This window comes from Zingiber officinale, chromosome 3A, assembly GCF_018446385.1.
Source record: "Zingiber officinale cultivar Zhangliang chromosome 3A, Zo_v1.1, whole genome shotgun sequence".
NCBI lineage: Eukaryota > Viridiplantae > Streptophyta > Magnoliopsida > Zingiberales > Zingiberaceae > Zingiber > Zingiber officinale.
The window spans coordinates 156636833-156664086 of NC_055990.1; the positions used below are offsets into that span (position 1 = coordinate 156636833).

Here is a 27254-nt window from a genome sequence, read left to right on the forward strand (position 1 = left end):
AAATAATTTTTTATTATAATAACTAAATCAATCTAATCCCTACCGAGGAGAAAGATATTTTAAAGCAAAATGGTATAAGAAAAGGTCTTTTGAATTAAGAGCTGGTAGTTAGAAATAAATTATGAAGTAAAATTATATCTAATATTATCCACTTTTATATTTAATAATTTCCAACTTCATCATCAAAATTTTACTCAATCGGATATATTCTAATTTCCTCCTTGATAAAATTAGAAAATGTAATTACAATATATGGATAGATGTTAGTATTCATTTTCAGCCACAAAAATTTCACTTGGCTCCCATATTGTTCTAAAATTGTTTTTAGAATCTGGATCTCACCATTACCCTTTACCATGTATCAATACAATTTTACTCAATCTGCCCCTGCCCCTTTGAAAAATTTCCACCGTTCTATTTCTATATGTTACTCGTCCCCATTCAGTTAACATTTCAAAATTATCTTTCTAAAGAAAATTAATTTGATATTACAAAAAAAAATATTTATAACGAATTTAGATGCGATAAAATAGAGAAAATTTTCAATCATAACTTTAATTTTACATACAATCTCCAATCTTAAAAAATTGTATTTCCACTCTCTATATACAATAAAAATTTACTTAACTCCTTTATGCAAATATTACTACATAATTACTCCTGAAATTTTTAGGTACAAAATGTCAAAAAATAAATATAATTTTTTTTAAAGTCAGTACTTTAGAATTGAGTATATTTTCTATTAAATTGAATATGATGTTTTTTCTGTTTTAATTTAATTTGTTCTAAATTTAACACTATTTAAAGAAAATTTAGTATATTTTCTATTCAATTAGTATAATTTAAAGAAAATCTAATATATTAAAAAAAATCATGCTCAATTTGATAGAAAATATAATAAAATGAGTATAATTCATTTTAAAGTCGACACTTTATAATAGAATCAATTATATTTTCTATACAAATTGTCTCTCATATTTTTCAGGTACAAATAATCTAAAAACGAGTATAATTCCTATTAAATTCACTATTTTAAACTAGAATCAAGTATATTTTTTATTAAATTGAGTATGATTTTTTTTCTACTTAATATAATTTCTCTTAAATTCAACATCATTTAAAGAAAATCTATTGTATTTTTAATCCAATTGATACCGTTTAAAAAAAATCTAATATATTTTTCATCCAATTGAGATGAAAAAAGAATCGTGCTTAATTTAATAGAAAATATATTAGATTCTAGTTTAATGTACTGAATTTAAAAAAAATTATATTTATTTTTATTTTTTTTATACTTAAAATATCAGAAACAATTAGATAAATATATTTGATAAAGTGAAAATATAATTTTTTTTTCAATAGGAACTGGGATGTAAAATTGTGTTACCGCATGCAAATTTTCCCAGGTTTATGATCCAAAATTTAATTTACCCGTCAAAATTTGTCAATATTGCAAAAAGTTACAACAGCAAGTACATAATTAATTTTCTATAAGTTCTTCAATAATACCAGGGTCGGTTATTTTTCTCGCCGTCCTTCGAGCCTGCGTCTTCGTCGCTGGAGGACGCCGGAATTCGCCGCTGGTATCTCCTCCTCTCCGCCGTCCTTTATTTTCTCCGCCGTCGCTACCCAATTATGCGCGCGTTCTTCTTTACCCTCTCTTCCTCCTTACCAAACCTAGGGTTCGTGCTAGGGTTTTCCTGTACTGCTGTCTCCGTACACTTGGCAGGTCTTTCCTCGTCGCCCTGTCTGTTTGATTATTCTTTTTTTCTCAACGGAGCTCGTTGCAGCGACTGGACGTATTTCCTTCACTCGCCCCCTTCCTTGTTGCCACAAGAGTCATCTTCGCATACAAGTAGTCCACTTCCTCCTCTCTTTTGATCAATCGAAGAATAAAAATCGCGTTTGATATCTTTCTTCGCTAACTGGGTCGGTGGAACGCCGCTTGTCCGGTAAGCATTCTCTTCCTCGCTGGGCATGCTTATGCCATGATTGCTCGTTCTCTCCCTCTCTTCTTGCCATTACGCTACACTCCTTTCCCTTCCTACTATACCTTCTTTGCTCAATATCGTTCACAACCGCAGGTCTCTCCTTTTCTGTATTGCCCTTCCCATCCACCATCTCGCAAAGAAAGCAAAAGCATTCTTAATCGCATATATTTGTTTGTTGAAGTCATATAAAATGTTCTCAGTTCTGCCTCATTCTCGGAGTTGGCTATAATCCTCCCTGGCTCCATGAAATAGTGATCTCAGTTTGTCTAGATGATTCAATGAATTTCACGTGTCTTGTGCTGTTCTTTATATTATTATATGATCAAATCATCTATCGAATGTTGATAATGCAGTTCATTGCATAATGGAGCACACTGAAGATGAGTGTCGTATGGTCAGTGATCACCAGGGGAAGCAAGATGATGAGGTAGGTTTTTTAATTTGGTTGTTGTTGAATTATCTCTTGGAAAATATCTTATTCCATTCGAGATAAGAGGAAAATTGCCATTGTAATTACATTTCTTTAAATTATAGTCGTTTAAATCATGGGAATCTTTAGATTGTTTTCATGTTGGACCTTGATTGTGGCAGAACTCTATGATGCTAAATTGTAGTCATTCATGTATGCTCAACAGTAGCATGAAAAATGAATGGTTTACTCTAGCTGAATTCTTTAGGTCTAATCACAGAAGAGTTGATTCCATAAAATAAAGAAGTCATGTATTATTTCTAGAATTTAGGGAAAGAATAGTTTTCTTTCAGCTTTGCTATAAAGGGATAACTGCATGTATATATGGCTCAATGTAGACACCTTAGATCTTAGATACCAATGTGGGAGTAAATCCACTACTCCAATAACTCTAATTGCCTAATAATTTTAGCATTCACTCTCAAGTTGAAGCATAGATAGTATTAATGTCTAGCTTGTTAAATGAACTAAAAGTGTAGACTTAGATATGTCCACAAACATATTATTTTCACTAAGTGGAACAAAACTTAAGGAGGTAATGAAGTGTACCATCAATGATTTCTTCAATTGTAAAACAACAAAGCTTGCCAATCACAAATTAAAAAGTTATGGAAATAGTGTCTGGAGCATGGAAGAGATGATCCCTTCATCCTCAAACTAGCCAACTCATTGGTAAAAGAGAGTAAAGGAAGAGAGGATGAAGTAAAATGAGAAAATAGAGAGGTCTCACTCTTAGGAATTAATCTTGCATGGCTTCTTCCATACAAAATTAAGCAATAGACTGAGGGAAAAAGAGAGCATTGGAAGGCTCTAGAAGAAAATGGATATAGCGGTGTTTGATTCTTTGTTAGATTCAACAAAATGATAGCATTGCATTTTCTCAGTTGAGATGTTCACTGGAAATGGAATACACTATTTGACCATTTGCCAGTAGTAGAAAATGAGAATACAATGTTTCCTTTATTCAGATCTTTATTAAAGATGGAAAGCATAATTCATCCCTTTACTAGGAGCAAAATAAAACAGGTTCAAGTCTTCGCTAGAAATGGAAATTACTTCTCACTTTGCCTCACAGAATGAGTACTTTTCTTTGTTCAGGTTTCCACCAGCTTTTAGGCATTACAATTGTGCCACACAAATAGAGTTGGATTTCAAAGGATGATTTAAACCAGTGGATGAAACAGGAAGGTAGACTACAGGAAAGGAAGAAAGAGAGAAGATTAAGGGAACCCACAAATTTGTCCATAGGTTTGAAAGCACGAACAGGGATGACAGAGAGGCTGGTGACCTCCCTGTGCACTGTCACACATTGCTTGTTGGCATACTTCTCCCTGACATGCATGAGCGGTGTAGGAGGAAATGGTGTGTGACGTGTGTCACATGCAGCAATGGTGGAGATTGTGCATTGGATGAGGGGAAGCACAATCCTATGTGCTGTGACCACAACTGCGTGTGGTCAGTGGTGAGATGCCAGCTTCGCAGAGAGAGAGAGGAGACAAGGGATCAAAAGATGATTTTTTTTTTTTTTTTTTTGTGTGGGGGGGGGGGTATGCAAGTGACATTCCCTTAAGGAAAATTAGGTTGGGTTTTTTTTTTTTTGGAAAACCTTAACTCCAGTAAGGAGGATCTAATATCATGTAGAATTTGGGGAAATGAAAATATTTTATTGTTTCTATTGTAAAGGGGTATCTGCATATATGTGAATGCATAATTCCAGATCTAAAACAATGATGTGGGAAACCCTCCAATAACCCTATCATCTAATTGTGTCATTTTCATTTAATAACATTATAATAAGCCTCAGAAATATAGTTTTCTGATTTGAACTGATATATTATCATGTTCCGAATTGATAGGATGCAGATGGTATATTATATATCCTCAGGAAGATTTTCAGTTAAATTCTGATCAATTTAGAAGTTGACCATACTCTAATTCAATTTTGAAAATTCTGTTCCATCCACCAACATTGATCCAGAAATGAAATTTGACTGGAGTTTCTTTTTTGTTTATATCACTAGGTCTTGGTGATTGTTAGAAACATCAGTCAGCATTGGTCAATAAGGATGGTATGGTGCTGGATCTAAATGAGACCAAATGACATGCTCTACAAGCATACTCTTAGTACTAAAGTGCCATATGTTGTTTGGATGGCTACACATTACAAAAATCAGGCAATATACACTGTATTTGCCTGATATCAGTGTCTTGGCATTCAAAGAACAAAGGATCGGATACATTTAGTATTCAGTGCTTGATTGGTCTCATATTATACAGTTAGTTTATTCTTCCATTTCTTTTATGATGTCATCAGTTTGCCAATAACAGACATTTTATGTGTGTGTGTGTTTTCACTTGGAGTTTCTTTAGCTCTCACTACATGGAGACTTTTTATCTTTACTTTTCATTTGAAACTAAATTTGGAGTTTAGACCTCGAGATTATCATATTTACAATATTTCATATATTTGCAGGAAAGTCTTGCACGCCTTGAGGAACATCGAAAATCAATTGATGCAAAAATGACACTCCGCCATAGTAATTTGAATCCTGAAAGACCAGGTAAGCATACAGTGGGATGCAGTGCTTTTTAGTTTTATACTGCTTTATAGAGACAGCTGCAATGATACTTTTCATCCAATACTCATGAGGGAAGGAAAAAAAAATTCCCACCCCTTTTCCTACCTATCTTCTCCATCCAAATCAAATGCCCATTCTTTTTTCTCCTTCCTTTTTTTGGTTCTATCGTTTATTTCCAAGGAAACACACTTTAGAGTTTCCGAGATCTGGTTGAGGCCTTTATTCTAATGTCAGTCTCCAACCTTCATGATGTTGAATCTGCGCCTTTTTTATGCCAGAAAATTGGAATGTAATAGGGTTTGATAACCCAAGTAGTCACTTAAAGATAATATCTAAGGCTAACTTGTTGCAAATAGCAAATCCACAAATTGATTATTAGAGTAGACAAATTCTGAGATAATTTTATTGGATTGCATCTTCTCTTTGACAATTGTTGTCTGTGTTTTGTGCTCCTGTGGAACACTAAATTAGAGGTTACATACATTGTGTTGCAGTTGTTACTATATAACTTCATTGACTCTTTAAAATCATATCTCAATTTTATTATTCAGTTAATTGTGATAAGTTCATGCATTGTTAGGGCCGTAGCTCTACACTTCAACTTTGCACTAGACATGCTGCTTCTTGCTCTTCTAAAAGTTTAAACTACCCTAGAAGCATGCAACATCTCGTTATGAAGCTTTTGTTTGTGGGAGCACTTGCCCAATCAACATTAATGTACACCATGATCCAAAGATGACTTTTATCCTAATACGGATGAGCTTTCCCTGGAATTTCTTTAGGTAGCATAGAATTTACAAGTTGCTGTGAAAGATCATCAGTTTCACTTTGAGATCTATAGGATATCAATTGGTTTTGCTCCTAATATAGTAGTTTTCTCAAGCATGTCAACTACATAATTCCGCTAGGAGATGTGTTGGGGGTAGCTAGGTGCATGGCCTTGAAGGGAGTAACAAATATGCCCAAACTTTCCAATTTGACATGTTGGGGATAGCTAGGTGCATGGCCATGAAGGCGAAACAAATATGCCCAAACTTCCTTAGTTGGTGCACTTGAACCTTTGTTTTTTTTGTTGGTACTCCCTCCTTTTGGCCCTTGTCGGTTTGGGCAACAAACTCACAGTGATTGTTTACGCCTTGTCCCACAACTGGCAGAGTGGTGGTGTCAAAGTTGGAGTGGAACTTAGAGACTGAGGGTGAGGACAGACTACAGCTTACAAGCACTTAGGATTGTTGTTCATAATGACATTTTGGTCCATGTCAATTAAGAGTCTCCTTGGTGAGGCCTATGGGATGCCATCATTCCGGCTTGTCTGACCATTGTGAGTATGTGGTGCCGAGTGACTAGTAAGGATAGGCCATGGTCTCCCTCCAGTCTTGAACCATCTCACTTTGCAATTTATTGGAAGTGAAGAGCTCTTGTGTGAAGAAAAATGACTTGCTCGAAGAACATCTCAAAGCGGTGCTTTTTCTCAGGTAGAAGCACGAAGAACTCCTGCCCTGCAAGTTATGTCAACCTTCCCTGCAAGCGAGATTATGAGGTTGTTGTGGGTGAATTGGTTGGTTACCTTGGCTTACTGATCCTTATTGAAGCTTGCCTATATTAACTCCTGGCCCATCCAAAAAACTGTCAAGTGTCATGAGTTACCTATCATAAATATCCCTCTTTTTGAACATGCTGGATCTGGGATTGAAGCATTTGGACCAAGATTTCCATATGGAAGGGATAAGGTATTAGTATATTGGATAGATAATTTAAATGCATAATTTATCCTCTATAAAAGGAAATATTGAATGACTAGATTGTATATATTTGATTTGTTATGCCATCAGGGGTTGTCGCAAGGGGGTGCTGGACTGGTTATTTAGTTAGGTTGGTAGGTATCGAGTGTCCGTCGAACATATGTTTATTATTCAACAATATAAAAACTACATTTTGCACCTTGTATCATTTGGTATTTGTTTATGAATCTCTTGTATTTACAATCAGATTCAGAACAGGAAAGAAAGCAGAAATTAATTAAATAGATTTTTATGCAAACTTGTATAATTATAAGAAAAATAAGTTCAAGTGAGATGTACTACACTTTGGAGGAGCTAAATAAAGAAAAAAGAATTATGTTGTCAAATTAAGAGGGCAATTTGCCTATGTAAAACTACAGGAAAAAAGGAACTTTTATGCAAGGAGAGATTTCTTCCTAGCGAAAAGTCAAACGAGTGTTCTCAGGACTCATCTCCAACTACATCCATATAATTGGTTAAGATTTTTTAGTACTTAAATTTAGCCCAATATAGGCATTTTAGTCTAAGCAATTATAAATTAGTCATTCTGCAAGTATTTAGTGGACTAACTCTCTGCTACTTATAAAATTTGCTAATTCAGGTCCATGGCTAAGCTATTTTATGCCATTTGGTAAAATTGTAGTCTTGGTCTAGCAACATGGTCTGGATTGTTGATAAACTCAGCTTCGTTAAAGATCTTTTTGGTCCAATTTTTAATCAGGAATTTTAGGATGATTATATTTACTTCAAATGAAGGGGAGTCTTGGCACAATGGTAAAGTTGTTGCTTTGTGACCAAAAGGTCATGGTTCGAATCATGAAAATAGCCTCTTGCAAAAAGCAGGGTAAGACTGCGTAGGATCCTTTTTTTTATAGTTACTTCAAATACATTGATTTGGAAATAGCCAACTCAAAACTGTATTAATGCTACAATTTGTGGGTATTTTTCAGTTCACTGTAAAGGAATCCTAGTCTTAATCATGAAGATTTTTGGGCTGTTTTTTTTGGCCAACTGCTTGACCATTTGGTTAACCTCTTGGTTCATGTATTTTTCCTGTAATTCTACAATGATCGCTTATCTCAGTAAAACTTACACATCTCAGTATTTCTTTCTTATAGTAACATATCATTTTTTTAATTTGTCTTTCTTGTGGATGAGCTTCGTAGACTGTCCAGTGAACCTATGCCACAGATCCTAGCAAGACCGTTCTTAATAGTCAATATTGCAAGATTTTGAACTATCTATTAATAAGCTATGTGGAAAACTAAAACATAGAAATAATGCAATGTTACTTTTATCGACAACTTGGTGATTTAAGAGTGAATGTTCTCTTTTGTATCTCTGTTCCAGATTCTGGATTCCTCAGGACATTAGACTCCAGTATCAAACGTAATACTGCTGTTACCAAAAAGCTTAGGCAGATAAATGATGAGCAAAGAGAAGCCCTATTGGATGAGCTGAGAGGTGTCAACATGAGCAAGTTTGTTAGTGAAGCTGTTACTGCTATTTGTGAAGCCAAGCTTCGAGCTTCAGATATTCAAGCAGCAGTGCAGGTAGTATCCATTTTTTGTGATTGCTAATTATACTGACATGCATCTTGAGTCTGTGTCTGTTAAAAGGATGTTGTTGTCTATTTACTCAGTATTTTGTTTTGGTTAACTTGTACATGTGCAAACCTCGATTTTGTGTTGGACAATATCCTTGTCATAAATGAAATTTCTACTTTAGGATCCTTTTACATGGAATCAAGCAGTTCTCATGAACTATTGGTTAAATTATACTTAATTAATTCTCTAATCTGTTGCATCATTTTGTGGAATGGGTAAGCTGTTAATTTGCTTCATAATTGGATGCATTTGTTTCAACTTGTGTAATTAGCAGGTAGTTGAATGACTGTTTGGTAAACTGAATGTATTTGGTCGAGGTCATATATGTGATTTTCTATGGTAAACTATCTCAATTTCAGGTTTTTTTTGTACCTGCTATTACCAAGGAAAGTTGATAAACTTTTTCTTCCATAAGATGTAAATGTGAAATTGTGCTTTTGTTATTAAAATTGGGCTCCTCAATGATAGTTTAGACCAAGGTTTTAATCTCATTCTAAGTTAGGTCTATAGTCCCCAATCGCAGCAAATTGTTTCGTGTCGTTTCAGCTGAATAATAAGAGGATGAGGATAAAGTAAAAGAAGAGGTCGTAGAGGAAGCTTTTCCTGGGAGGTGTTGCTAATGCTAGAGAAACACTAGTCATGGCTAGGAGTACAAATGAGCCAAGCCGTTCGTGAGCCGTTTGTGAACAGCTCGAAGTTGACTGAGCTCGAGCCTAATTATTATGGGCTCGGTGGCTCATCAAGCCAAATGAGCCAGAAATAATATATATTTTTATAATATATAATATATTAATTTATTTATTAAAAAATAATAAAAAATTAAAAAAATTCAAGTTTGAGCTTGAGCTCAAGCCCATAATTAAATATCAAGCTCGAGCTCAACTCTACAGGCTCGAGCTCGAGTCGAGCCCGTATAAATCGAGCCGAGCTCGAGCCTAGACTGGATCGAGCACAGCTCGGCTTGGCTACTCATGACACCCTCAACATCTCCCTTGCAAGCTGGTGTTGAAGGAGGAAGCTTAAGGGTTTTGGAGTGGAGGAGTAGCTGACATGGAGCTTCTTGCAAGAATGAATGTTTCAGAGCTTCTCACTTTAAAGGATGAGCGATTCAGCTGCAATGAAGGCACAAAGTTTAAGTTCTGCTCATTGGCTCATATTCCGAGTGTTTTGGAGCTTCTCACATGCCTTGTTGGCTGACAGAACTAAAAATTGTGTGTGTGCCTATCAACACATCTTGAGATATTAATCACTGGTTTAGTCTTGATGTTATTAACTTGGGGCACTGCACTGGATCTTTTCTCTATCTTTTCATTGACTTTGAGATAATTTGGTTGCTAATGTCTAGTTTGTATTTGAGAAATGATTATTGCACTTCTTTTCAAATATCTAAATGCTGATCTTGATGTTCTTCAATCTTGAAAGAATTCTATTATGCATCTGCTGTAACTCATCTAATGCTGACCTGTATTTGGAGTAAACTTTGAGTGCTCGTTTGGTAGTATTCGTCATGCTTTTATTGTTTCTTTGTAGACAAAATCAATCAGATGTAAACAGGAACCTCTACATGGACCCGCCTATTGTGGCCTTGTTTGATGCCCTAATCTTTTTATGCCTGTTATCATGCAGGTTTGCTCTTTGCTTCATCAAAGATACAATGACTTTGCACCTTCCCTAATTCAGGGCCTGCTTAAAATTTTCTTTCCTGGAAAAACCGGTGATGATTTAGATGCTGATAGGAATTCAAGGGCTATGAAGAAAAGGAGTACTCTGAAACTTCTTGTTGAACTTTATTTTGTTGGGGTGGTTGATGATTGCAGCATTCTTCTAAACATTATAAAGGATCTTACTGCTCTGGACCATTTGAAGGATAGGGAAACAACACAGACTAATTTGTCACTTCTCACAAGTTTTACCCGACAAGGAAGATTTTTTTTGGGCCTTCAACTAGCTGGACAAGAAATTTATGATGAGGTAACATATTGGCTATCCATAAATTTGATGCTTGCACTAATATGATATTATAGTAATGTTTTGTGTTGCTATGTATATTTTGTAGGTGGTTTTATTACACTTGTGTTGGTATTAGCATACTAAATTAATGAATGTTTAAGTGCTTAATATTTTCAGAAATATTGGTGCCATGATTCATAGTTGGTCCATGACTGATGCTGGCTACGTTCAGTTGGTGTATTTCAGTATATTGGGTCGTGCTGTCCAATGCAAACAAAAATATATAAAATATTTTTTTACAGTTCAATGTAAGTGCATATTACTGCCATATGCATATTATTGACTGATTAATACGGACACTTACATTGGACCTAAAGAAATTTAGTGTTTTTTTGTTTGCATTGACATGAAAGTTGTGTTGATACCTAGTGGACCATAATTCTCCTTCCATCGAACTAATAGCTTCTTGTCATGTCTACTGCAGTTTTTTGCTGTCCTTAATGTCACTGCAGATCAGAAAAAGTTTTTCAAGAAAGCATTACATGCATATTATGATGCCGTAACTGAATTACTTCTGTCTGAGCATAATGTAAGTTTGACTAAATCAAGTAATTTATATGCATTTACTATTCTTTCTGTGTTCTCTCTCTAATGTTTTATTCTAATTTTTTTCTCTACGTCTGTGCTATGACTTGTTTATGGTGTTGTTTCAGTCACTTCGGCTAATGGAACTTGAGAATGCAAAGGTCTTGAATGCTAAAGGGGAGCTTAGTGACGAAAATACTGCATCATACGAGAAACTCAGGAAGTCTTTTGATCAATTATTCCGTGGTGTCTCTTCGTATGTTTTTTCTTTGATGCTTCTTATCTTGTTGTTATGTGGATATCTATATCAATAGTATTCAGCACATTCATTTATTCACATTTTAATCTTCTGTTTCATATACAGTTTAGCTGAAGCACTTGATGTGCAACCTCCTGTAATGCCAGATGATGGTCATTCAACTCGAGTTACCACAGGAATTGATGCAGCATCTTCCACTTCAGTGAAAGAGGCATCTATTCTTGAACCTGTATGGGATGATGAAGATACAAGGGCATTTTATGAGTCATTACCTGACCTCAGGTTTGTTTGGAAGTAGTCATCATTAATTTTTAAACCTACAGAAATGCTATAGTGTAATTTATTGGTTGTTATTATGTTGTCTATTCTCATGGTTTAAGAATTTTATCAAACAATCAATTGGGAATCTTATTGTGTTTTGTTACTCGTCAGAGCATTTGTTCCTGCTGTTTTACTTGGAGAAGCTGAACCAAAGTTGAATGACCAACAACTGAAAGCACATGATCAGCAAAGTGTAAGAATCAATTGGCCTTTACATTTATTTATTCTTATTCAGATTCATCTGGGGAAGTTCTCCTGAGGTGTTTTAACCAGAAAGATGGATGCTACTTGTTATTTTTATTTATGCCAGTGCCTGAAAGTTGGATAAGAATGCCTTGGTATGGGGAAATCTAGCGCGTGCCTCAATAGTGCATGTTCGCTTGGCTTATATTATCTAGGATGTTCTGTATGATATGCATAATAGCATATAACTTGTAGTGCATTAGTAGCTAGCATGGACTTTAATCTTGACCATTATTATGGCATTATGCAGTTTAACTCAAAAACACTATATTGGACACTTGGAGAATGCTAAATTATTTTTCACAAACCTAATAATCAAAGAAATATGTTAAATAATGATATTATATTAATCTTCCATCGCAGCTAACCATTAATACTATTGAGTTGGTAGTTTCTTCAGAAAATTCATGCCAATTATGGAAGTGAGGTTTCTAGATGTTATATATCCTGAGTTAATTGTGGAAGGCTATTCTGACAAAATACAACATTAAGGACCCTGTAATTGTCATCCTTCCCAGTTCCCATGTATCCAAATGAAAACTAGTACAATTCCTTTTCTTTCTTTACCTTCCATTTTTCTACCAGCATGAATCAGCATAAGTTACAAGTGGGATTCAGAAATATCTCTTTTAGATAGAGAGCAATGACAGGTCCATGTATAAAACTACAACCATCTAAATATATTATAAATTGCATCTTTTTGGACATGATTGCCTTTGAATGAATCTGAATGGTTTAGAAAACACTGCATGGAGTCAAACCTAACCCAGTCCTTTTCATGATGTGCCCTGGCCAGCATGGATTTCAGTGAACCATCCTAGCTTCGACTTGTGGTTCTAGTATTTTTTATTTATTCATTTAAAAATTATACAAAAAATGTAAGACACTAAAGAATTTAGATCGAAAATATATATATTTTTTTTAAGAAGTGAGAAATTCCATTTTGTAATCAAACATTATACTTTCCTTTGAGAGTTCATGCTCAGCTCAACTCACTGTTGCTGTTGCTGAATGAACTATGGAGATGAAATATGTGCGCTTAGAAAAAATGGGTGGATCTTCATAATCATAAACTCTACTTTTGGCTCTATGATCCTTGCCTAACTTTGACTGATATACTGAGGTGTGTGAAATCAGTGGCATCATCAATTTCACAAATGAACCTCACCTAAATTCATAAGTGAAAATTTTGATCCTTACCCAACTTTGACTGATAAAACTGGACATTTAAATTTATATATCAAACTTTGGAGAGGGATGATGGATTTCTAGGAATTTTAGATGAAGCTTTAGGTTAGTGATGTGGGGTTGGGGAGGGAGTATTTATAGGATTTTTTAAGAGATATTTTCAAGGCATTTTGGTAACTATATGATCAATTGATAGAAATATTCTCATGATTTTAATTTTTTAAGTGTTGAAGAGTAAAATGGCCTTTTTAGTAAATTTTTGATAGGGGTAAATGAATAAGTTGTGTTCAAACTTGGCACTTGGCCTTTGTCTGACCCTTCTTGCAGCTAGCAAGCCTCATCTTGCCTCGTGTTGGACATAATTTGTGTTATGTGCCTAGCACAGGTTTGTTCCAAGTTTTGCCTAACATGGCCAGGCCTCAAGGTCAATGCTTGGTTTGAGGTGTGCGATTTAGGCCAAGTCAGTGTTCTAAATGGCTGTTGAGGCGGGGCTGCCTAGGCGCCACCTAGGCGGGAGGTTGGTATCAACCTCACCACCTTGAGGCGGTAACTCACCTCCTTCCGCCATCGCTGCGCTTGGAACCGTTGCCGCCATTACCGTAGTTTCGTCACCACGACGCATCATTGGGTCCGGACGCATCGCTTGGGCTCGGCGACAAGTTCGGACATGTTGTTGGGCCAGACGCATCGCTCAAGCCTAGCGACGAGTTCGGATGTGTAACCCGAGCCCCACGACAGGCCTGATGATGAGCCTGGATGCATTGCGCAGTCCCGGCAACGCATCCTAACTCGTCGTGCTATCTCGATGACCTGTTAGACTCATCGCCCGGCCGAAACAAATACACAGGTAAGTTGTAAGTTTGAGTTTAATTAAATAACTTTAGATTGATAATTTTAATCAACTCCTAGCTATCATTGGGATAATTTAAATAAACTTAATTCATAATAAAATTATCACATTAATTTAATATATATATATATTTTAAAATATATATTTTTTATTTTTAAATGTTTAGATTAAATTTTAATTTTTAATTAATATATTTTATTAAAAGTAAATATTATAAAGAATAATGTTTATGTATAATATCATTTATAAAAAATAGTAAAAAAATTCAACTGCCTAGGTTGTAGGTGTTCATTAACCGCCCCACCACCGCCTATCGCTATTTACAAAGTCGGCCTGTCTATGGTTAGGTCATGCATGACATGGCATGGTTAGGCTGACCGGCTTGGTCCAATTGCCATCTCTACCGTTTTGGTTTATTGCCTATGTTGACTGTTCAACCTACTCTATTTGTCGATATGTTTGGTTTTCTCAGCTCTTGTAGTTTGTCTAGGACTCTAGTCCATCAACTTGTCTATGCTGCTGGATGCTCTAGCCTAATAGCTCGCTTGACTCATTTGTCTCACCAAATTTGGCAAACCTGTTGATCCTAGTTGTCCTACTCGACTTAGTCATCTTGCCTAATCTTCTTAGCCTGCTCAAACCATCTATCCTACTCACCCCAGCCAGTTCCCCAATCTCATTTTGTTTGCTCCGGCCTGTCTGATTTGTTCAACCCTCTTTTTTTCTTCCTTGGAAGATGGAAGATACTATGAATATGCATTCTTTAAAATGGTGGAAGTACTATTTAAGAAGGATCATCAAAGAATAATGATTTCATGGAATTGTTACCAATACATGGATTACTTTTTCTTGCTAGCTAAGCACACCTTAATATTTAACATTTACCATATTTTGGTCTGGATTACTAAAATGTTCAAATGCATTCCAATTTTTCTCATGTAATAAGCTATACCATCAGTGGGCATAAAAAGAATGCATATATAAGTATATGAACCCTTTTTTGTTCCAAAATATTTTTGGGTATGATTATTGAAGTTAGTAAGATTTGTTGAGTGACAATGCTTGGAAGATTGATTATATATTTAATTATAGTTTGTAATACCTATTAAATTCTAGAAGCTGGGGAGTCATGTTGGTCACTCCTTCACCACGTTTAAATTATCATACAAGTTATTGTTCTTTCATGAGTTTAATTTTGTAGTATTTTGTTTTATTAGGAAAATACATTGGAGCTAGACGCTGATACACAAGATGCTTCTGAGACTTGTGTTGATCCAGAATCTTCACCAAAGTGTAAAACAGAAGTAAAGGGAAAGGATAAAGATGAAAAAGATAAGGAAAAAATGAGAGATTCTGATAAAGAAAAACCTAAAGATGACACTGAAAAGAAAGACGGGGACAAGGATAAGATAAAAGGTCTTGATGGAACGAGTTTGGATAGTCTGTTACAGAGACTTCCGGGTTGTGTAAGCCGTGATCTTATTGATCAGCTGACGGTGAGGCCATTTGGTTCATTTCTATTTTATGCTTTATGTTGTTTGCTACTAGAACTGATGTAAAATATAAAACTATGTGACTTCTCTCAGGTAGAGTTTTGTTACTTGAATTCTAAGACAAATAGAAAGAAATTAGTTCGAGCACTCTTCAATGTACCAAGGACTTCCTTAGAGTTGTTGCCATACTATTCTCGAATGGTGGCAACATTGTCAACATGTATGAAGGATGTGCCACCAATGCTATTGTCAATGCTAGAAGAGGAGTTCAACTTTCTCATAAATAAGAAGGTATATTTGGAGCTTCACAGCAACCTTGTTGAATGCTAAATTTCAGATCAGAAAGAGTTATTCTCAATGTCAGCTATTTGTTCTGTTGAAACATGTGTACAAATATTTTTAACACTTAATATTCTAAGTTGTGATTTCCCATTTTTAGGATCAAACCAATATCGAGACAAAGATAAAGAACATTAGGTTTATTGGAGAACTAAGCAAGTTCAAAATTGCATCTGCAGGTCTTGTATTTACTTGCTTGAAGGTATGCTTGAAATTGTAAGTCTTGTTTAGATTTTCGATATATCGTAAGTCTGGTTGCCCAATATACTTTATTTATTATTTTGCAGTTTGCACTGTTCATTTGTTATTAAGATTCATGATTCTATAACAGTAAAATCAAATTTTCCTATCTAGGTGGATAGTGCTTGTTAGGTGACTGCCTCCTGATATCTTTTGAAATTACATAGGAAACCTTGTGGAAGTACCTTCATGTTGTTTGTTGGTTGCTTTATATTTATATAGCTTGTGGTTTGATTTGGTTTAGCTTTTACAGCTGTGAAAAATTTGCAGTAACAACAGGAAAAATGATTATGTTTTGGGGAAAACAATTTCTCAGAAGTCATTTTGTAGCCATACTGGTTAGTTAAGCTATGGTGGGAGTCTTGTTTGAAGTGCAAATGGCCCCAAAGAACATAACCTCTTTACTGCTTAATATTTAGACTCAATTTGAACTTGAATTGCACTCACATCCAAGGTATTTTGATCAATATTCATTTGGAATTGAAAGATAGAAATTAAGCATGAAAAATAACATATTTATAATGTTACAAAATTATACCTATTTTTAGGGATTTTTGTTGGACAAATTATTTTGGAGCAATTAGGCTGGCTCCAAAAAATGAATAAATAAAAGAAACTAGGTTCTATGCTCTGGATATATGCAAAAGATATTGATAAATTCTATAGATTGGAAGGCATAATGGGTCAATTAGTTAATGTAATAATATATGATTTAGTTAATTCGAAAAATTATTAATGATATAGTTGTGCATAGAGCTTAATATGAGGTATAAGGTTCGTGTAGTTGACCTGAAATAGTGGGACTTGGGACAAACAAAAGTTGACGATGGTGACAATGACTTAGATCAACTTGATAAGCAAGCACAAAGGTTTATGGATTTGCTCAGCTATAATCAGCATTATGTCTGGTGGCTTGTCCCCTTGTGGGTATCAAATGTTAGAGCATTACTAGCCAATTTTCAAATGTTATCAACTTTCTCATGCCAGATGGAAGATGGCAATGTTTTTTATTGGAAGCACACTGATAACCTGGATCCTGTGTGTGGATGGACTCCTTAGTATGCTTGTTGTGGGCTATATATTCCAAGTATACTTTGTGTTTATTTCCATTGACATTTAAGAACCATTTTTATGTGGTTAATCAAGTTGAGAGTTTTCTTCATGATGCTAGAACTAAGTTAATGACTGGCTGATACAAAATCACGGTTAATTTGCTGAGATTTACTAATTCATGAGTCAATAGATGGCTGGAAGATTTAGAGGTCAACATGCAGATTTATTCAGGTGCAAACTCATATACCGTTGGTTCATCAACTATAAACCAAGATAAGGTTAAAAGTTGAGGAATGTATGGCTTTACATTCTGTTGGTGCAATCATGGGATTATAGTGTTTTGATATTTGTCCAATATGTTGTTCTAGGTAGATGTGTCAAGTAGGTCAACCAAATATTTGACATTGGATAAAATCTAAACAGGTCCAAGTCAAACAAAAATTTGGTAGATGGAGAAGTCCGGAAGTTGGCAAATGAAAAGTGCAACAGGAAGTTGGCAAGAGGAAAGTGGAATAGGTATTGGTAGTGAAAGTTCAAGCAAGTCAGTGAGACCGGATGTGTGGCAGTGGAACTTTAGCAGGTCAAAGTGAAGTGATGGGACCATTGGAAGCTTGGTAAGTGATGGAAGTCTCAAGCCATTTAAATTGTCCAATCGTTAGTTTGTGTGTGATTTTGTGTTTGTGTTATTTTATATTTCCCGCTGTCTACAAACTAATTTTTAGACAAACACACGAAAGAAAAGTGAGGATCTAGTTATCCTAGTTGTGTTTCACGATCTAACACATTCCATGTTAGATTGAGCCCAAAAGCTGGGAACTCAAGGAAAAGTACCAGATAGTAGAGAAGGGTAAAATTCTGCTTAGATATTTATTAGACTCTAACATAGCTTATAACACCTGATGACAAAAGAACCAATGTGGATTTAAACTATTAACTCTAGTACCCTTTTTCAAGCTGCAGTGTAGATATTGATTTATGTTCTGCCAAAAGTCCCACAAATCAAAAACACAGGACTGAATGACACAAGGAAGATACTGTATTGGTTCAATGGTTGAAGATCAATGGTTTACACTGTGATTGAGTTGATCTCCAGAAATAAATCTTTGTCGAGTATAATTTTCTTCCTCTATTTCTTTCAAATTGAAAATACTCCATGTCATTGAAGTTTTCTATAAATGGAATGTTGAATTATGAAGCATTGTAGAGTAAATGAGATAAGGTTTAGTAGCTACTGTTGTGACATAAACAAGGAAAAGTATCATGTGAGAGATTAAGTAATATTCGATATTAATCCAACGGACTAGGACTAGATGTCATAGATGAGTTTGAATTCTGATGTCTAATCGGGAGAATAGAAAGAGGATACCGGAGAAAATAATTAACCTCTTTTGAGATTGCAATGTTAGAGACTTGATGAAAGTGTTGCACTATGATGTGATAGGTTAGATTATGTTGAGTTTAATCTGTCTGGCCACTTTTGTGTGGTGTTTAATTTGGTTTACGCTAATGTTATTTCGGGGCAAAAAGAGTTCTATTAGGTGCCAAGTTAGGATGAGTTAGTTAAAAGATAGTAGCTTTACATGAAACTCCAAGAGATCGTTGGTGGTTGGCATCATGGATTAAAATTTCGTTCCTTTTTGCCCGATACGAGAAACATTTTGTTCCGCTCATGAACTAGCACAAGCATGCCTTTGGTGCCGACACGCTCTGAGGCCTCATGGGCGCGTCGCGCTGGCCCAACAACACGTCCGAAGGCATCGTGTGGGCTCGGCAACTCATCCGGAGGTGTTGTACTACCTGGCGTCGCTTCCGGAGGTGTCACACAGGCTCAATGATACATTTGAAGACATTGGCTCGATGACGTGTCCAAACGCGTTGTGTGGGCCCGACAACACGTCCGGAGGCCTTGCGTTGCCTGGCGACATGTCCAAACGCATTGTGTGGGCTTGAACAGTGGGGGCGGGCGAAGGTTTTAATTTAATTAAATAACTTATGTTAATAGTTTTAATCAACTCTAAAATGTGGAACCAAGACATTAGTGGCCCTAGGCCGTCCACTACCATTGGGAGGAAGCTAAAGCTGGGAAGCCCAAGTTTAAATAGTTTTAATCAACTCTAGCTATGATTGAGATAATTTAAATAGGTTTAATTAATGCTTAAGAAAATTTTCCTAATATATATAATATTTTATTTTTTATATTTAAGTATTTATATTAAAATTTTAGTTTTAATTAATATATTTTATATTTAAAAAAATATTGAAACTAAGTCGGCATGACATGATACGGTATTGAAACCGTATCGTTCTGGTTGGGAGCGAAATCTCGACACGGCTCTATGGTTGGCATCTGTATTAGGTTCTTAAATGTCCTACTTTTATGTAGGAATCAAGGAGAAAAAATATTCCTAGTATTTAGTATTATGCTGGAATTACTTAGTTTAATAACCCTGCAGGAACTTATATTGCTAAGAAAACAAATCCTATATATTGTTCTTGCTATTTTTGTACTTTTTCCTAAAATATGCAAGAATAGTGGTAGATTTGGATTTTTTTTTTCTTGTTTGATTTCTCCAAATCCTTTATTACATAGGCATTATGTTTTGTGAGTCATACATGTTGAATGTTGAATGTTGAATAGGTAACAGATAACATGATTTAACTTGGCATACCTGCGATTTCTATTCTTTCATCAGTCTTGTAATGTAACCTCAATTTGTTAGGAAGCGGGGCTCATTTGAAAATTCTGTAATTTAATTTACTGCAATATTATTCAGGCCTGTCTTGATGATTTCACTCATCATAACATTGATGTTGCTTGCAATCTTCTTGAAACTTGTGGTCGGTTTTTGTATCGATCACCTGAAACTACCATACGCATGGCAAACATGTTGGAGATTCTGATGCGACTGAAAAATGTGAAGAATTTGGATCCCCGTCATAGTACATTGGTTGAAAATGCCTATTACTTGTGCAAACCTCCTGAGCGTTCTGCTCGAGTTACTAAAGTCCGTCCTCCATTACATCAGGTTTGCTTTTTTTTTTTACTTGTTGAACCTTTCTCTTTTTATTCATATGAACTGCACTAAGGAAGTTTCTTTTCCCTTTGCAGTATATCAGAAAACTGATTTTCTCAGATCTTGACAAGTCGACAGTGGAGCATGTTCTGCGTCAGCTGCGCAAACTACCTTGGTCTGAATGCGAACCATACATATTAAAGTGCTTCTTGAAGGTTCACAAGGGGAAATATAGTCAAGTACATCTTATTGCTGTTCTCACTGGAGGGCTTGGTCGCTACCATGACGAATTTGTAGTTGCACTTATAGATGAGGTCAATTTCTTAAGGGCTTGAATACTTTAACTGCAGTATTTATTGAAAAACAAAGAATTTTTTTATTTTGTTTCTTGGTATTTTGAACTATAGAAAATTTCACACTTCAACATTTTTATAAATTGACTGTCGTTTTTCCCCCGTACTAAAGCCACTTTAAAAATCTGATTTTATTTTTCATGCAATCAGAAAACCTGGGATGAGATGAACTGCTTTAGGTGAATATCATTTTTGGTGATTTATTGCTTATGAAGCCCATGCTTCTGGACTCTTTATGGTGTTTAATCTGGATCATGTATGTTGATTCAGTTGGAAGATAATATTTCTGCAATTATTAGTAGATATTGGCATTGGAAATTCACATACTTGCCACGTCTTTGATTGACATCATTTCTACTACAATGTTTTGTTCATTGTATCATCTTTAGAAAAATTCAATAGCTGAGTATTTTGCTTTTCTACTTCAAAATAGTTTTCATCTGGTCATTGTATTCCTTTAGAGCTACTAAATACTTGAGTAATTTGCTGGGAATTCTTACAGAACCAAGTTAAAGATTTGTGCTATATTTGCATATCAGATGTTTACTAAAAAAACAAGATCATGTTAAATTCCTTTTAGAAATAGTTTGTAGTTGTATTATGAATATGTTTTAGCTCACCACATGTGCTTGTCTGTGTGAAGAAAGTATGATTCGATTGTTGACCAAATAATGTTGCACCATTGTGTTGCTTGGGACTTATAAAAATGAAAAGGTAATGTTACGAGTCCTGCTTGAGATTCAATATTAAATGTGCTCAGAGTTTACTCCTTGAAACTTACTAATGCAAACACGGTGTTTCAGTTAAAATGTTTTACATTTTTCAAAGAGTTTATTTCAGTAAGATCTCTTTAGAAAAATAAGCTTTTAAGTCTTGTGATGGAAATTTATTGTTTTATTTTAGGTGTGTTAATTAGTTTTGGTAAGTTTTAATTTAGAAAATGGTATAGTTTTTGTAGGAGTTTAATTTTGGTTTAGTTTTTTACAATTTGATTATTTTCTAGTTTGGTTTGGTTAGAGTCTATAAAACACATCCAATTCATAAGTTTATTTTGCCTTTCAATTGAATAAAAATTTCTCTTGTTTAATCTCAATATGTGTTTCTTATTTCTCTGTTTGATAGTTATTCCTGATACTGTGTCAATTCTGTTCCTAGTCTGTATGTAAGTTTGGAGTTTGATTTGGGTATTGCATCATTTATGTTATTGACAATTAAAAGGAAAAGGGTGGAGAAAAAAGTGAGTTTCTACCAACTGGTTGTCTTTACATCCTTGCGTTGGATAAACATTGGTGCATCTGACAAATTGTTATGTAAAAGGACAGCCAGAAGCTCCTATCAATGCGGGGCTCGGGGAAGGGTCTATTGTATGCAGCCTTATCCCTCTTTGCAAGAGGTTATTTTTGAGACTCGAACTCGTGACCTCTAGGTCACACGGCAGCAACTTTATTGTTACGCAACAAATTGTTATGTATTAATATTTAATTATGCCAAATAGTGTATCATATCCTTGATTATTGTGTTAGTCATAAATAATACATTTTGCACTGAACTAGAGTTACATGATTAATTGTATTAGTAGTTAGAAGTTGGATCAAACACATGTTTGCCCCACTAGGCGGGTCATTTATATGGCCCTTATTTCGTCCATTGAATTGTGCTCTAGGATATATCACCATTTGATACGTTAGCACCAAATACGTTTGGAATTTATGCTCATAGGGTTTGAACATTTGTGTTGATCTCACATAGTTTTAATTTTGACCTAGAGGCAGAGTTACATGAATAATTGCATTAGTAGTTAGTAGTTGACCTCTTTATCATGTGGGCTAAGTGCAGAACAAGTGAGCTTAAGTGAGTGTATTGGTGTCTTCAGTCCGTTTGCCACTTTTAGTAAATTTGTGATTGTTTTGATAAGAACAATGATTTACATAGCATGTTTGCCTTATTAGTTGGAATCTTCTAAATGGATCTTATCTCCTCCATTGAATTGTGTACAAGGTTATATCACCTTTTGACAATTTAGCATTATATACTGAACTAGTTAGATCCATGGCTATAGGGTTTAGGGGCATTTTTTAACATTGGTTGACTTGGTCTGATGTGACCCTCAATCTTCTTTTGTTCTGACTTAGAATCAGCATTGGCAGCTTTGCCTTTTGCAAAAATATTCACCTCCGAAAAGTCTGTAAGTTATTAGTCAACACATTGACTGCCGTTTAATTCTTAATACTAAGTTTATGTAATGGATCAATGGGCAGGTGTAAATTATTGCAATTAATGAATCATATAGATGCAATAAATTTGAGGTTTTTTTATGAATATGTATGCAATGAGTATGTTTTCAATTATAGAGATGCAGAAAAACCATCATCTTTAGTATTTTATTTTCGTTGCATCCAAATACTCCGTTTGATGCTTAACAAGTTGCTAACATACCAATTGAACATATCGTAGGTACTTGAGGAAATTAGACTGGGATTAGAATTGAATGATTATGAGATGCAGCAGCGGCGGCTTGCTCATATGAGATTGCTTGGGGAGCTATACAATTATGAGCACATTGATTCCTCCGTAGTGTTTGAAACACTTTACCTGATTATTTGCTATGGTTACGGATCATCAGAAGTAAGCATCTGGCATTAGGGTTTGGTGATTTTATTCATGATATCATTATGTGATCAACATAAAATTATGAAATGTTACTCTTACGGTCTATTTGTTTCATAGAAAACATTTACTTGGTTTTTTTTTAAAAAATCTAATATTTGGCGTAATGAAAAATTTTGGTCGGATTTTTGTCATAGCTAACATAAAATGTGGTCATTTTAGGGGAAAGTGAATTCCACCTTAAATGAGCACTATTCTTTTTTGCCCCACATGTCTGTGAGTCCTCACCCTTCTTCCCTCATCCATAAGCCTTCATCTGTGAGTGCCCCTACCACTGTCAATTTTTTATACAGGTAATGTTTTATGTGAAACAAGCAGACCCTTAGTGATTTTAATTCGACAGTTATCTGGATATAGGTAAGGATCCCCAATTTTTCAATTTGATCAATGGTCTGCATTTCCTTACCTGTTCCACTGTTCAATTTGTTAAGCATTGTCTTGGCCTGCCAAAACTCAGTTTAACCTGGGCTGGTCAAGTGGACACTTTCCTATGTAGGATTTTATAACCATTTGTAGTTCAGCAGTTACATCTGTTGTTTCTACCTTCGTGTAGCCTCACTCTCTTCTTTCCCGTCTACTTTAATCTGGGGAAGTTATGGCTGAAACAAGTTATTTATATGCATCTTTTAAATCCAATTTGTGTTTACTTCGGTTCAAATGAATTAACTTGGCTATTAGCTAACAGTGCCCATGTTTGAGTAAAGTGGTAATTCTGCATTGGCACTTCTAGGATCCAAAAAAGCATGATGTCCCTACTGAAATCAGCATTGTTATTTATTTTCTTCACATCTAATTCATTTAATGTTTCAAGTTTAAGGAGTTGCTAACTTTCCATCTGTCACCAAAGATGGATAGTAAGAGAGAGCAATTATTAGCTAGGTCATTTATGTTATTATACCCAACTTTTGTCAGACTATGCATAAATCTGCTGTCTAAAAAAAATTATGGTATTATGTATTTCCCTACTTTGTTTTTCTTGTAATTGTGACATATGGTGGTGATGTATCTATCATCTTAGGTTTGCTAGATCTAACAGTGGAATATTTTGAGAAAGCTGCAGTATCAATTTCGTTATCAATGATAACAATGGAAGATGAGACTGACTGATGTTTTCCTTTCAGCAAGATACTTTGGATCCACCAGAAGATTGTTTCCGTATCAGATTGATAGTTACACTTCTTCAGACGTGTGGTCACTATTTTGATAGAGGTTCTTCCAAGAGAAAGCTTGATAGATTCTTGATATATTTTCAACAGTATGTTCTAAGCAAAGGTCCAATACCATTCGACATTGAGTTTGACATTCAGGTTAGTCCACTACTTGCTTGAGTCATCATGTTTAAGGATTTGTCTGTTTCTACTCAGGAAATTAGATTTGCTTACCGGACATCATTGCAGGACATGTTTGCAGAATTACGACCTGATATGACTAGGTACTCAACAATTGAGGAAGTTAATATTGCACTCGTTGAACTTGAGGAACATGAGCGAACTTTCTCAGCTGATAAGATCTACAGTGAGAAGCACTCAGATGGTGAATCTCAAAAAGGTCAATCTCAGTCAGTTTCAACAATTAATGTCAATGGACAAGGTACAACAAATGGAATAGAGAATGGTAGGGTTCATGATGCAGCAGGGGATAGTGATAGCTACTCTGACAATGGTAGCATTTATCATGATGGGCATGAAGACGAGGAAGAACCAATGTATGAAGACAAATCGGATGATGGGTCGGATGGTGATGAGGATGATGATGAAGATGATGGTGCAGTTGGATCTGATGAGGAAGACAATGTCCACGTTAGGCAGAAATTGGTGCAGGTGGATCCCAATGAAGAAGAGGACTTCGACCGTGAGTTGAAGACTCTGATGCAGGAAAGCTTGGAATCAAGAAAGCTGGACATAAGGGCTAGGCCTACTATTAATATGATAATACCAATGAATGTTTTTGATGGTTCTAAGGACCCGAGGTTTGTCGAGGGGGAGAGTGGTGAAGACACTGTAGAGGAAGATGGTGGTGGAGGACCAAACAAGGTGAGAGTTAAAGTGCTGATGAAAAGAGGCAACAAGCAGCAAACAAAGCAAATGTATGTCCCCCATGACTGCACTCTCGTGCAAAGTACAAAACAAAAGGAAGCTGCTGAGTTGGAAGAGAAACAACATCTGAAGAAGCGGATTCTGGAATATAATGAGAGGGAAGAAGAGGAACTAAGTGGAGCATCATTGCAAGCTGGGAACTGGATGCAATCTGGGAACAGCAGTGGTAACCGGACTGCAGTCCGAGGTAATTGGGATGGTATCAGGATGGGTTTGCGGCCACGACAACATCCACATCCATCTAGTGGGTACTATCATTCGCATGGTAGGAGAAGATGATCATACTGAATGGTAATTTTGGTTAGCAAATTGAGTTGGCGTGCTCAGTACCATTAGTGGCTGGAGAGATCTTCTGAATGCAAGTAACCTTTGGTGGTTGTTATCAGAGATGCGATTGGCATTTACAAAGGCAATAAGATGATTCTGCCATCAGATCCTGAAATGAACGTGGAGGTTCTTGGTTGTGTTTGTGAAAATGATCTGAATAAGTTATTGTAATACCACAGCGTTGTCTACTGCAGCTTGTTTCGTCCACTCGACTGATACTTCCATAATTGTGTGCGTTTCCATGTTGGTGGATCTGGTAGGGGGTAGGATGCAATGAAATGGGAGTGATTTATTCCTTCTATGATTTCATTTCGGTATTGGGAAGAATAATTTGAAACTACTCATTATAAAGACTGAGCTGTTCCATTCCATTCATCCCAAAATTCAAGAGTTGAAAGGTTGCATTTCGTCCCTGTTAAACATACAACTGCTGAAGTCATTATCTAAAACAATTAGATTATAGATAAATAAATTATGTGAAAAGGTGGATCCGATGGCTTGATGAATATGAATCTCTATTGAATATGAATATCCTTGTAGGAATGTCATCCATACCACTGGATGAATATGAATCTCGTTGTAGGAATGTCCTCTAAACGGATGTCATGTGGTAAATTTCAAGAGTAATAGACTGTTTTACTATGTTCAATCGAAAATATTTTACTCCCCGTGTAATACGGGAATATCGACCTTCAATTTATGCAACATGGCATGCGGGAATGTTGATAATTGTCCGTAACAATGCATCTCGTAGTACATCAAAGGTTTACGCATCTGTCAATCATAAAATATCAAATTCATTGATCGAAGTTGGAAGAAATGCATCAATATTTTCTTCAAATAACCTAGTAATGTGCATGCAAAATGATCACACAATCAACATTGAGTATTAGTTCATAACTAATTCAATTTTATCAACTAGTTCGTTTGAGTTTTATTATTATATTTTTGTGTGTATGAATGCGTAAAAGTTTCTTTTCGCTTTAAAATATTTTCTACTATAACAAATGTTAGCATGGAAGGTTTACATAATGGCTTTGCTTCTCACAAGTTGTGAAAATTAATAATCATCACAATGTTTTGTGGGACACATCTTTGCTTTAAGAAAAAATTCAGTGTCGAAAAAAGGTATTTTGCAATTGCACTTGATACAACTTATTTCTAAAAACAAACACGATGGTCCATCGCGCTACCGACATAACTGTCGAGCATTCAATTATTTTTTACCACTATTTTGGAATCGTGAATTTTATCACTCTTTTTATCTTTATTATTTGATCTTAATTTTTTTTTTTTTAAAAAAATGCATTATCTCCCTACTATTCTTCAAAAAATATGGAGCGGCCACATTGGCATCCCTCCCAAGCTGTCCACTACTATTGGAAGGAAGGTAAAATGGGGAAGTTAAAGTGGCAAGTGTCTGGATGGAGGTCTATAAAGGCGATGAAATTTTCTCCTGAGTTTTGACTCCTTGATCATTATAGTTTTATCCCAAGCACTTACCACTGAATCATGCCCTCGAGGGCAACTCTTACTATTCTCCAATTATAGTAAATTATAGTATTAGCGCCCCCCTAGACCGCCCACTACCATTGAGAGGGAAGTAAAACGGGGAAGCTCAAGTAGCAAGTGTTTGAGCAGAAGCCTAAAGAGATTGTGAAACCCTTTGTTAAAATCCCCCCCCCCCCCCCACGATTATTACAAGTCTTATTCTAAATACTTACTACTGAATCATGCCCCGAGGGCAACCCCTACTATTCTTGCTTGTCCCGTATCATTATGCTAAGAGGAAGAACACAAATGGGACTTAAAATCTATGGTCCTAAATTAAAATAGTTCAACGATCATC

The 27254-nt window shown here is 35.5% G+C and overlaps 1 protein-coding gene across 2 annotated transcripts; it reads left to right on the forward strand.

Annotated features, from left to right (window-relative positions):
- The first annotated feature begins 1482 nt into the window (after positions 1-1482).
- Positions 1483-25812, forward strand: LOC122052974 (regulator of nonsense transcripts UPF2-like). 2 transcript variants are annotated; one of them, XM_042614762.1, is made up of 17 exons: positions 1483-1583; positions 2345-2418; positions 4934-5021; positions 8171-8373; positions 10054-10398; positions 10862-10966; positions 11091-11218; positions 11327-11503; positions 11654-11735; positions 15041-15319; positions 15410-15607; positions 15756-15857; positions 19723-19974; positions 20058-20276; positions 22770-22940; positions 24104-24289; positions 24380-25812. In XM_042614762.1, exons 2-17 carry the CDS (start codon positions 2356-2358, stop codon positions 25355-25357), a joined length of 3576 nt encoding a protein of 1191 aa, XP_042470696.1. In that variant the 5' UTR covers positions 1483-1583; positions 2345-2355; the 3' UTR covers positions 25358-25812. The 2 variants fall into 2 exon arrangements, with proteins under 2 accessions (XP_042470696.1, XP_042470697.1); XM_042614763.1 differs by lacking the exon at positions 1483-1583 and adding an exon at positions 1819-1952.
- Positions 25813-27254: the final 1442 nt, after the last annotated feature.